The sequence below is a fragment of the Schistocerca gregaria genome, chromosome 1 (assembly GCF_023897955.1).
Source record: "Schistocerca gregaria isolate iqSchGreg1 chromosome 1, iqSchGreg1.2, whole genome shotgun sequence".
Classification (NCBI taxonomy): Eukaryota; Metazoa; Arthropoda; class Insecta; order Orthoptera; family Acrididae; genus Schistocerca; species Schistocerca gregaria.
In genome coordinates, this window is record NC_064920.1 from 1,108,862,315 (window position 1) to 1,108,874,149 (window position 11,835).

The window sequence follows — 11,835 nt, forward strand, 5'->3', positions numbered from 1 at the left end:
TGCCATGCACTTCACAGTGGTTTGTAGAGTGTAGATGTGTAGGAACCGGGTATTGGTGACAGTTGTGCAGCCATGCCCCAACAATCCTTGGATGTAGGTCACGTTAACACCCATACCAAATGTTTTTGTACATTTGTTTTAAATTGATGTTTCGTGTGTCATCTTCCTTGAATTAAATATTTTATTCCATAAAAATTCAATTAATTTTAAAGGAAGGATATTGGAGTCTTATGATGTTAGTTTGAAGCTGTTTCACCAGCCTTGGCTGGTAATTACGTAAACATCATTGTTGAATTAATTAAATAAGCGTGCGCAGACAGAGATTTATGTAGGAATTATTTCTCGGGGAAATTTTGTTGTATCACAGTAATGTTGGACTGTGGTTGTATGTAGCGTAGTGGCGCCGGTTAACCAAAGTATCATTTCTTTGTAGTTAACAGTGATGCGAAGATGTTTGTAACCTGAAAAGCTAAAATGCAAACACCGGTTTGTTTTGGTTTTCATAATTCGTACTTCATATGTTAAAGGTGTTGGAAACGAAGAGGCTGTCGTAGGTTTTCTTATCAGTAACGAATGACAAAAATTGGAAAGACTCATGTCGTCATGAATCAGCAGTTTTTTTACTTCGTATTCTACTCTTTTTACCCGAAAATGAGCAAAGATGTTTAGAAATCTTTTGTAGTATGAAAGAAAAAAAATCGGGTCACTGCTGTATTCTGATAAAAGGGGTCTCTGAAATCATACGATAACTTATTGTGTTTAATAATAGATAAATAAGAAATAAGTGATGTTTTTCGTTCGTATAATTATGTCAGAGAAAATAAGTAACTTTTTTGTTACGTATCGTCAATGAAACCCAGTCGCGTAATCGGTTCACCAAATGAACGACACAATGTTTTCGTTGTACACAACATGAAAATAAGTTTTTGGAGGAACGATTAAACAGTACTTCTTAAAGAAGTTGTTACCGATGTTGTTAATTTGGACTTAGTGTAAATCTATGAACGCATAGTTTTCAAGGCGAGTGTATACAATCGAATAGACGATACAGCATTATTATTGGTTTTAAACTAGGTTATTTAATGAAAACTGACATAGGAAATCAACTCGACACTTTTTAGAAATTTGTGCCGGCCAATTGCTTCGTTGTGAAGTACTACAGCCTAAATCATTTATACCCTTCACACTTCTCTACACATAGGCCTAATTCATTTTCGCTGTAGCACGTTTCCGCCAGAACTTGGTACCCTAATTATTGTACAGCTTTTTTCCTTTCATTACTAGTATATTTCTGTACATGAGTGTATGAGACACCGTTGCTTAATTAGTTTCTACGAATAGCCACGAAAATGTATAGTTTTGTGTTTGTTCCTATGGTACCACGGTGTTCTGTTTTGTGTACATGATCGCACGAAACAGACTCGCTGAATGATTTTTTAATGGTTTTCCAACTTGTAGTCTTGTGGACCTATGTTTTATTAATTACGACTGGGTGCAATTCACCTCTTTCACAAAACCCAATAACTGAATAGCCGGATAATTTTGATGCTTACTCACTGCCAAATATGCATCTGGTGTTCCAACTGCTGTGCCACTTGCAACTAGTGTTGCGAAATATCTGTAGTGTTTTACATTTAGTACAATTACAAATTTAATGTATCTGCAGTAATATCTGTGTCATTACGTGGTTAAGAGTAAATGGTGTTCATCTTCAGTTAAAAAATGACTTGTTACTGAAAATATAAAACTGCCACATTTATTGTAAAAATAAATGACTCTATAGCCTATTCTACAATTGCAGTTAGATGTTGAAACGAGGCCTACAAGGTTTTGAATTATATTTGGTGATGTTTTTCAAAGTTCTTCATGAAGTGCAGCACTTGGTTTCAAAGTTCTTCATGAAGTGCAGCACTTGGTTATTCTGTGTTCACACAGGGATAAAATATGCACAAGAGTCTCCTGTAAAATTGTCCAGTGTGTAATATTAATGTAAGCCAAGTAATTGGGTTAGCCAGGAAAAGTTGAACTTCTTTTTAGATGTCCACCTGTGCCATTGGGTATTGTTGATAGCCTGAAATTTCAAAATGATCTTTATTTAAAACTAATGCTTTTGAAGCAACAGTAAGATATTAAAATTCTTTGAAAAGAATGAAGTGCTATTTGTCACCTAAAATATCCAAATAATCTTTGGTCTCAATTCATCCTTGTAACTTAACACCAGGGTACTGAAATTCTTTGAAACAAAGAAACCTTATCCTGATCATGTGTGGTACCCTGACCTCAGACTGTGATGCTTTCAATTATCGTAACATCTGACCTGCATGCAATATGTGTAGTGTAACAGATTCCCCCTCTCTTAGGGGATGAAAAAAGTTGGAGGGATGCCATACTTTGCCTTTAACTGAGTCCATATTACAGAGTTAAATTCCTTAGGCAGATGAATGGATTTGAGAAACATTTACACTTTCTTCATATAGCAAAGGTCCCTGTTCTGTTTCCATTAATATCAACTTTCCTTTGTAACCACTATGTCATCATGCAATCACTCATGTTTTACGTATCCAAGATTCGAGACCCTTTGAGTGGAGAGTTTCTTGTTATTACATCTTCAATGTAAACAATTAAAGTCTTGCTCCACATTCGTTACTGTGAATGTGTGTGGGTTTAGGTTCATAGGGGGCAGATAATAAGAATGAGCCATTGTTGTATTTTAGTCATCAATGTAAGATATCTGTTTGATGCAGTTTTCCATTCCCATCACTTGCCAACTATCATTATGAAACTAATCAAAAACCTTTTCCGTGAAGTAACAATAAGATAGTGATCAAAGAGTGTATAATCTGTTTGACTGTACATGTTTGTGAAATTGAAATCTGCTGCTGAGTGATGTTCAGTATTGTGTTTCACCCGATGCGTAGTGAAATGTTTAGATGTTCCTTGGCATGCTGTCCACACAGTGGTGAGATAGTAATGCTCCCGTATCCTCTTCTCTTAGATGGCATTTCTTCTGAAGTCATACAGTATGTGAGTTATATTTTTTGGAATGACACTGGAAGTTTGAAGTGGTCTCAAGCATGCTCCATCAGAAACCGCAGGCCATTCAGTTTGGCTGGTTCCGGCTTCAGGGAAGGAAGTGTTCTTGAGGTGAGATAAGTTCGCTTGAGCACCCCGTTAATGTACAGACCTAAAATTACTGTTGACTGTGATGAGAGGCAGCCATCATTCGTACATGGTATGGCCCCAAAACATGAGTGATGATGCACCTCCCTGTTGAGTCCATGAAATTGTATGTCTGAAGCCTGCATCAGACCACCACCACTTCTCTGTGATCATCTGACATAAGACAAAACTGTACTCTGCAAACCACCGTGAAGTGAATGTCAGAGGGTACGTCCCATTGTACCAATTGTTAGGATTTTTTCCCATTCCATTCACAAATGAAATGTGAAAAGAATGATGGTTTGAGTGCCTCTGTGTATGCAGTAATTATTCTAATCTTATCCTCATAATCCCTTTGTGAATGATATGTAGCAGGTTGTAGTATATTCCTAGAGTCATCATTTAAAGTTGGTTTTTGAAACATTTTTAATAGGCTTTCTCAGGATATTTTATGTCTATATTCAAGTCTCTTCTACTTCAGATCCTTCAGTCTCACTGTAACACACTCCTACGGATCAAACAAACCTGTGGCCATTCGTGCTGTCCTCCACTGTATACAATCAATATACCCTATTATTCCTATTTAGTAGGGTTCCTACACATTTGAGGAATATTCTAGAACTGGTCACACAAGTGAACCTGCTTTACCCATGACAGCCTGTGTGATCATTGCATTTCATATCCCTACAAAGATATTTGTAAGAATATGCTGATTCCCCAACAGACTCAATGATATTATAGTCGTAGGATACTACTTTTTTCACTTTTGAAGTGCACAGATTTACAATTCTAAACTTTTAAAGCAAGTTGCCAGTCTTTGCATCACTTTGAAAACCTTATCAAGATCTGACTGTATATTTATGCGGCTTCTTTCAGACAGTGCTTCAATAAAAATAATTGCATCATCTACAAAAATTCTGAGGTTATTATTAATATTGTCTGCAATGCCATTAATATACAACAAGGATAGCAAGAGCACAAACGCACTTTTCTGGGGCACACCTGAAGTTACTTCTATAGCAAATGAGTACTCTCCATCCAAGATAACATGCTGCATCCCACCTACCAAAAAGTCCTTAATCCACTCACAAATTTCACTTGATACCACATATGATTGTACTTTTGACAATAAGCATAGGTGTGGTACTGAGTCAAATGCTTTTCAGAAGTCAAGAAATACTACATCTACTTGACTGCCTTGATCCAAAGTTATCAGTGTGTCATGCGAGAAAAATACGAGTTGGGTTTCACATGATCAGTGGTTTCGGACACCATGCTGGTTGACATTGAGGTGGTCATTCTGTCCGAGGTACCTCATTATGTTTGAGCTCAGCATGTGTGACAAGAATGTACAACAAACTGATGTCAAGGATACTGAACGGTAGAGCTGTAGATCACATCTACAACACGTCTTGTAGATGTGTGAGACCTGTGGTTTTTTCCAAGAACTGGGCATAGTTTTTTTTGTTTGAGGGATCTATGATATATTATAGTTTGAGTTGGGAGAGGGGCTACTCAGCCAAAAATTCACTATACTTGTATCATCTGTCAACAGGGATTCCATCGGGCCCTAGAGCTTTGTTCAGTTTTAACAATTTCAGTTGTTTCTCAATACCACTGACACTAATACTTGTTTTATTCCTGCAAATCAGGCACTTGTTGATGAAGAAAACCCAATGTTGGTGGCACAGGTACAATTTCAGGTGTTCCTTTGCCCAAGTTCTCCATACATCATGGTGAAGGGGGGGGGGGGGGGGGGGGGGTTTACTGTTACTCCTAAAGGACGCTTAGTTGCATACTGTCTGAAATGGCAGCCCTCCCATCCGCCTTCAAAAGGAAGCATACAGTTCTGTTGCATTCTCTTAGCAGTACCTATGAGCTGTAATTTGTAGGTAGTGGTCATCAACTGGTGTTGTTGAATGTGGGCAACCACTAACTCAGTTCTTCATTGTTTTGTTCCTCACAATAGTGGCTGTTTGATCAAATTTAGTTGTTGTACTGTACACCAATTCAATGGGCATCTTCTTGTGCTGACAACACTTCTTGCTGTAAAGTAACGGTATGTACATGTTTTAAGGTTGAAATGGCTCTTTGAGACATGCTGAGAGACAGAAAAATGTAAGCAGACCACATTTCTCTATCCACGATTGGAAAGATAGAGTGCTCAACAGAACTGCACTGAGAATACACGTGTACCTTCTAAACACAAGTGGCTGTATGCAGTAATAACCTGTGATAGAAAGAGTATTGAGAAAGGTGTTTCTGATCACAAAGCACAAACTGCGCAAGTCATGAAGTTGCTACTAAAAAATTTTTTCAGTCATTAAAAAATCACAATGGCTAAATAAGTATTTCCGCAGGAACATAAATCTATAAAATTCAGGCTAAGCTACAGATCAGAGTATCACCATGACTGATCAGAAAAATGATGAGAAAGGTACTGATGATATCAGTGGTCAAAGCTGAATGGCAGTTTTGCAAACTATACTAAACCACAATACTATGCATGAGTGTTTTTGTAAATATTCCTAAGTTGTGGCGGTTGAAGTTTTGAATAAATTTTGTGAATCTTATTCGTAGACTCTCTTAGATGTCAGAGGAGTACATGTTATTCACTACAATAAAATTTGTTGACAGCATGCTGTTAATTGATGTCTTCATATTACTCACAATATTAATTTGGTGTAATGCAGTAAGAGGGTCCGCATAATCACTGATGAAACAGTCTTCCTTTTTAAAGATGTGTCGCTGACAGTAAATGGTTAAAATAACTGTATGTTTGACAGCTGAAGAATAGGCTGCTGCATGCATGAGGTGCATTCAAGTTGTAACGCCTCCGATATTTTATTTTCTCATTAATTAATTTATGGAAACTATGAAACTTTTGTCACATCTTGATGTAATCTACCTACAGCCAAACACATTTTTCACAATGTTGATGCCATGATTCCATGACTGTCGAACATTTGTGTACGAGTGTCGTCTGACTATGGGAAATCAGTGATGCAGTATCGGTACACCGATGAAAGTGCGACCACGGAGTGTGTGTTTAGTCGGTGAAAATGGCAGTGTTGCATTCATTGTCACAATCGATGAAAAGAAAGTCTCATGCCACCATCAAACATTAACAATGCTGCCTTGTGTTTGTCTGTCAGTATTTGTGGCAACCACCTGGAGGACATTTTTTGCATTTTCAGGTTTTCATGCACAGTTATGTGCACAGATCTTACAAAATAACAACTTTGGAGACAATGTGTTCTTTTCTCACTTGGCGACCCTCCAAAACAACTTTGTCTATTCACTTAATCATTTCATCAGATCAGCAGGTGCAAGGTCGAGATTGTCTTGTTTTAATGTTACACAGTGTTCTGCCTTCTTTGAACTTTGAACACATCCAGGACACTGTCACCATGCCTCATTCAATTGGTGATGAATTTCAGTCAGAATGAATGATTACACGCAGCTCTTGTAATGAAAATGTCACCATTTTAAGTATCAAAAACAGCCCTCATTTTCACCACTACTGCTACAGTTCTGCGTGCCACACGGTGCTGCTATCTCTGTCATGCAATCACAATGAGTGCACCTGTATTTTAAAACAAACCTCTTGCTTCTCTCTGTTTCCAGTTCTGAGGAAAAAAATCAAAGGTGTCGTAACTTGAATGCACGTCGTAGTTTGCTAAACTTGCTGCCTTTTCTTTGTTGTAAGCTCCTTTAAAAAATGTTGAGAAATAAGACTGTATCAGGTATAAAATCCTGTTATTCTTAGGCACTACTTGTTTCACAGCACTTAGAGGTGCAAAATTGGAGTTAAATCATGATATGCATAACACATTACTACTAGAAGACCCAGCATTCAAAGTCAGCCCAATAGAGTAGATTATTTGCAAGAAGGGCCTACATCCTAAAAATAATAAAATATGGAGAAGAATGCTTTCGTCAAACTGATCATGAAAGTCTGGAGGTGAACACCTTCTATCATATGATATCTAAGTGACAATCCACTGGCTGAAAATGTTTGCTCTCATAACAACAGTGTCAAGGAAAATGGACTGCACTTAAGGGTTCCCACTGAAACCAAGAACAGAGCTGGGCACTGTAAAATGCAACCCAGGATGCCCAAGTACTAATGAGAAACATGAGTAACCTCCACTCAGAATCCCATTTTCCTTTACATAGCATTTTTGTGTCAACAAAAGTGTTTAGCCAGTGGACTAAATTCAAACATTGGAAGGTCCAAGATGGAATGTAACAATATTATGAGAAGGAAAGTTGCTAATCACCATATAGCGGGGATGCTGATTCGCAGATAGGCACAACAAAAAGACCTTCACAATTATGGCTTTTGTCCATTTGCCTACACTTGTCCATTTGCCTACACACACACACACACACACACACACACACACACACACACGACTGCAGTCCCACGCAACTGAAACTGGTTTCAGTTGCCTGAGACTGTAGTCATGTATGTGAGTTGCGGGTTGAAGTTCATTTTGATGGTAGCGTTCTCCACCATAATTTATTACTTGTAGGACATAGGCCTTTTTTTTGCGAATAATCTATTTCAAGTGACTGACTACAAATGCTGGTTCTTCTCATAATGTGTAAAGTATGTCATGACCCAACTTCCACCTGAAGCTGCAGCTGTAAGTGCTGTGAAACTGGCAGCCCTAAGAATAAAAGGATTTTAGAGCTGAAGTGATTTTATTTCTCCATGTGATTTATCGTGGCTGTGGTTGCTCAAACTATAAAGTTTTTTGCATACCTATAGGAAAAGCTGTGGAGTTCACATGTGCATTGCAACTAAACTTGTTGTTGTAGAACAGTATGCCCCCACTGCTCAACTCACTGATTTTAATTACACAATCAGCTTAACTGATATGAAGTCCCCAAATTTACATGTCTTCTCAGATCCCTTATTTTCCACCCATATCTTTTCAAACATTTTCCCATCCCTTATCTTCCACCCATATCTTTTCCAGCATTTTCCCTCTCGGGAATGAATGTTTAATTACGGTAGACTGAAGACGCACACTGAGGTGATAAGAGTCATGGGATGCCTCCCAGTATCGTGTCAGGTCTCCTGGTGTAGTGCAGCAATTTGTCAGGCCATGGAGTCAGGAAATCATTAGAATTCTTCTGCAGAAATACTGAGCTGTGCTGCCTCTACCGCCATTCATAATTGTGAAAGTTTGCTGGTGCAGGATTTTGTGCACAAACTGACCTCTCAATTATGTCTCATAAATGTTTAATGAGATCCATGTTGGGTGATCTGGGTGGCCAAATCATTCGCTCAAATTGTCCAGAATGTTCTTCACATCAATAGGAAACAATTGTGGCCCAGTGACATGGTGCATTGTCATCCATAAAAATTCCGTCGTTGTGGTCTCCAGGTAGCCAAACTTCAGCACTTCCATTCAGTGTAAATGCAGTCCGCATCATTTTGGAGCCACCACCAGGTTGCACAGTACCTTGTTGACAACTTGGGTCCATGGTTTTGTGAGATCTGCACCACACTAGAATCTTACCTCATCTGACTAGTCCATGCCTTTCCTTTCATGTAAGGTCCAACCAACGTGGTCACGAGCCCAGGAGAGGTGCTGAAGGCAATGATGTGCTTTAGCGTAGTCATCTGCTGCCATAGCCCATTTTCACCACATTCTCTTAACGGATACATTCGTCGTACATCCCACTTTGATTTCTGCAGTTATTTCATGTCTGTTAACAGTAGCAACTCTATAGAAATGCGGCTGATCTAGGTCGTTAAGTAAAAGCCAAAGGCCACTCTCGTGTTCGTGGTGAGAAGTAATGCCTGAAAGTGGTATTCTTGGCATGGTCGTGATACTGTGGATCTCGGAATATTGAATTCCTTATTTCTGAAATGGAATGTCCCTCGTGTCTAGCTCCAACTACCACTCAGGGTTCAAGGTCTGTCAATTCTTATCGTGCAGCCATAATTGGAAACCTTTTCACGTGAATCACCTGAGAACAAATGGTAGCTCACCAATGCACAGCCCTTTTCTACCACGTGTACACGATACAACCTCCATTTGTATAGGCATCTCGCTATCCCATTACTTTTGTCACCTTCATGTAACTACAGGTTGTGTTGCAATTTCTGAGACATTTAATTATGTACTCCATGTATCACATTAAAGGAGGTACTCACTACCCCTTGCCTGTTTTTAAACCACACATGTAAATACATATTACTAATTTATTGAACAAACTTCTTTTCCATTTTTCAACAGCTTTAGGAGCACAATGATTGGTGTTCTTGGTGGCGGAATCAGCGGACTTGCAGCTGCTCATTATCTCTTGAAAACAAAAGTTCAGCCAGTTACAGTTCTGGAAGCATCACATCGCATTGGAGGCTGGATACAAACAACAAATTCTCCAACTGGAAATATATATGAACATGGACCAAGGACAATCAGAGTCCGAGGTCCTCTGGGAGAGAACACACTTCTCTTGGTAAAGGAACTGGGATTGTCAAATAAAGTGTTGCCAATACCTAGTACACATCCTGCTGCACGGAATCGAATGGTGTATGTTGACAAGAAGCTACACCTGTTGCCATCCAACCTTACTTCAATATTGCTTCCAAAACCACCTTTCACAAAACCAATTATTAGTGCTTTACTGAAGGATATTTCCACTGCCAAGAAGGAAGTCAGTGATGAAAGCATATATGATTTTGTAGAAAGGAGATTGGGTAAAGAACTAGCTGAATTTGCTATTAGTCCACTAATTTGTGGTGTGTGTGCTGGAGATGCAAAAAAGATAAGTGCAAAGTTTCTGATGAAATCATTGTTTGAAGCAGAACAGAAACATGGTTCAATTTTTAAAGGCATGATGATGAATATGTTACAGAATAGGAAGAATAAAATGCCTCCAAGTCAGGATGAACTATGTGAAAGAGCCAGGAAAGAGAGATGGAATGTGTGGTCTTTAGAAGGGGGCATGGAGGAACTGCCCAAGGCATTAGAGTCTAATGTTAGGCAAAAAGGTTGTGAAATAGTTCTTAATGCTCCTTGTACAGAAATGCATATACTGAATGACAAGGAAGTGTTTGTGAAGGCTGGGTCAGTTGAACACAAATTTAATCATGTATTTTGTGCCTTGCCAGCATACAAACTTGCTGAACTCGTTCACAGACAGCATCCTCAACTAAGTAGTGACTTGGCAGCTATACCATATGTTTCTGTTGGACTTGTGAATTTGCAGTATGATGGGAAATGTTTGAAGCAAGATGCCTTTGGATTTCTGGTACCACCATCACAGAAGCTCCCAATATTGGGCATTGTTTTTGACAGTTGTTGTTTTGGTAAGAATGATAAAACTGTTCTCACTGTAATGATGGGAGGCGCATGGTTTGAAGAACTATTTGGAGAAAATCCTAGTCCAGATACTTTCTTATCCACTGCAGTAAAATATACTACAGATATCCTTGGTATTGTAGGGAAACCAGAATCACACTCTGTTTCTATCCTTCGGAACTGTATACCCCAATATGTATTAGGTCACCATGATAGAGTAGATAGAATTAGGAAGTACATAAAACAGAATAACTTACCAATATCAGTCATTGGAGCACCTTATGATGGTGTTGGTGTGAATGATGTGATATTCTCATCAAAACAAGCTGTTGCTAATATGCACTGAATAACATTTCAACAGCCACAAGTTTATTTATTACCTTTATAACATTACTTGTGAAGAATATTTCATTCATGATATCATGTTTCATGAGAATGTTTGAAGTGTAAAAAAATTTGAGTAGAGAACACTTTGCAGAATACCTCATACGTCCGAACATCAAACATATCCCACTTTGGAGTTTTTGTTTGTCAACTCTCATTTCACTGCTAGGCTGATTAGTTTCAAAATGTGTTGTCTTACTCAAACCTTTTGTTAATTATTTTTGTACTCTTCATACTGATTGAAATGTAACATAACATGACATATGCTCAAACCGAATATCTGTACATTTGCTTCATCTCGCCATGGAGAATTTTGATTATAATGTTTCTAAATGGAACTGTAATATTACAAGTCAGTGTTTATTACCATTACAAAAACAGTTTTATTAAGTATTTTAGATTTATACATTGATGCAATTTAGGTTCACTTTTGATATACACATAATTGAAACTGAATAGTAGATGTATCTCCATTCATAAAAGACTGTGCAATTTGAGTATGTAATTGTTGAATAAAATCTATTTATTTTCTCAGTAAATTCCTGGAAGAAATATTTCATATGCAGTTATTTATTTAGTCTAAAATGGACTGAAACATTTTTTTAAAGAGGGATAGAACAGAAAGATCTGTGAGGATTATTCTGAAAGTTACAAGAATGATGTGGGTTTGGTTCATTGTTGTCCTTTAGACAAATGAATGCAATAGCATTAACTTTTACTATTTATTGTTCAAAATTTCTACAATTCATGACCAAGTCTTATGTTTCTACAAGGTTTTCAAATAGATCCAGTGAAAGGAACCAAAGGAAGGTCTCTGTGGCTTTTGTTCAGCCATAGTAATATACCTGCTGACAGGTTGAAAAGTCTCAAATCTGAACACTTTTGCATCTGCATTACAGTCACACTTGGCCTGTGAAACCACCTGTGAGCATTGTTTTATGCACCAGAAGCTTTGTGTTAGAACAGG

At 38.1% G+C, this 11,835-nt stretch overlaps 1 protein-coding gene across 2 annotated transcripts; it reads left to right on the forward strand.

The window, feature by feature from the left end:
- The first annotated feature begins 368 nt into the window (after positions 1-368).
- LOC126283278 (protoporphyrinogen oxidase) lies at positions 369-11,407 on the forward strand. Of its 2 annotated transcripts, none has more exons than XM_049982260.1 (2): positions 369-486; positions 9,417-11,407. In XM_049982260.1, the coding sequence occupies exon 2, from the start codon at positions 9,430-9,432 to the stop codon at positions 10,828-10,830; it is 1,401 nt and encodes a 466-aa protein (XP_049838217.1). In that variant the 5' UTR covers positions 369-486; positions 9,417-9,429; the 3' UTR covers positions 10,831-11,407. The 2 variants fall into 2 exon arrangements, with proteins under 2 accessions (XP_049838217.1, XP_049838216.1); XM_049982259.1 differs by having other exon boundaries at positions 454-1,020.
- Positions 11,408-11,835: the final 428 nt, after the last annotated feature.

Excerpts from the sequence above, each read along its gene's own strand:
- LOC126283278 (XM_049982260.1), top strand. The coding sequence starts at position 9,430 with ATGATTGGTGTTCTTGGTGGCGGAATCAGCGGACTTGCAGCTGCTCAT.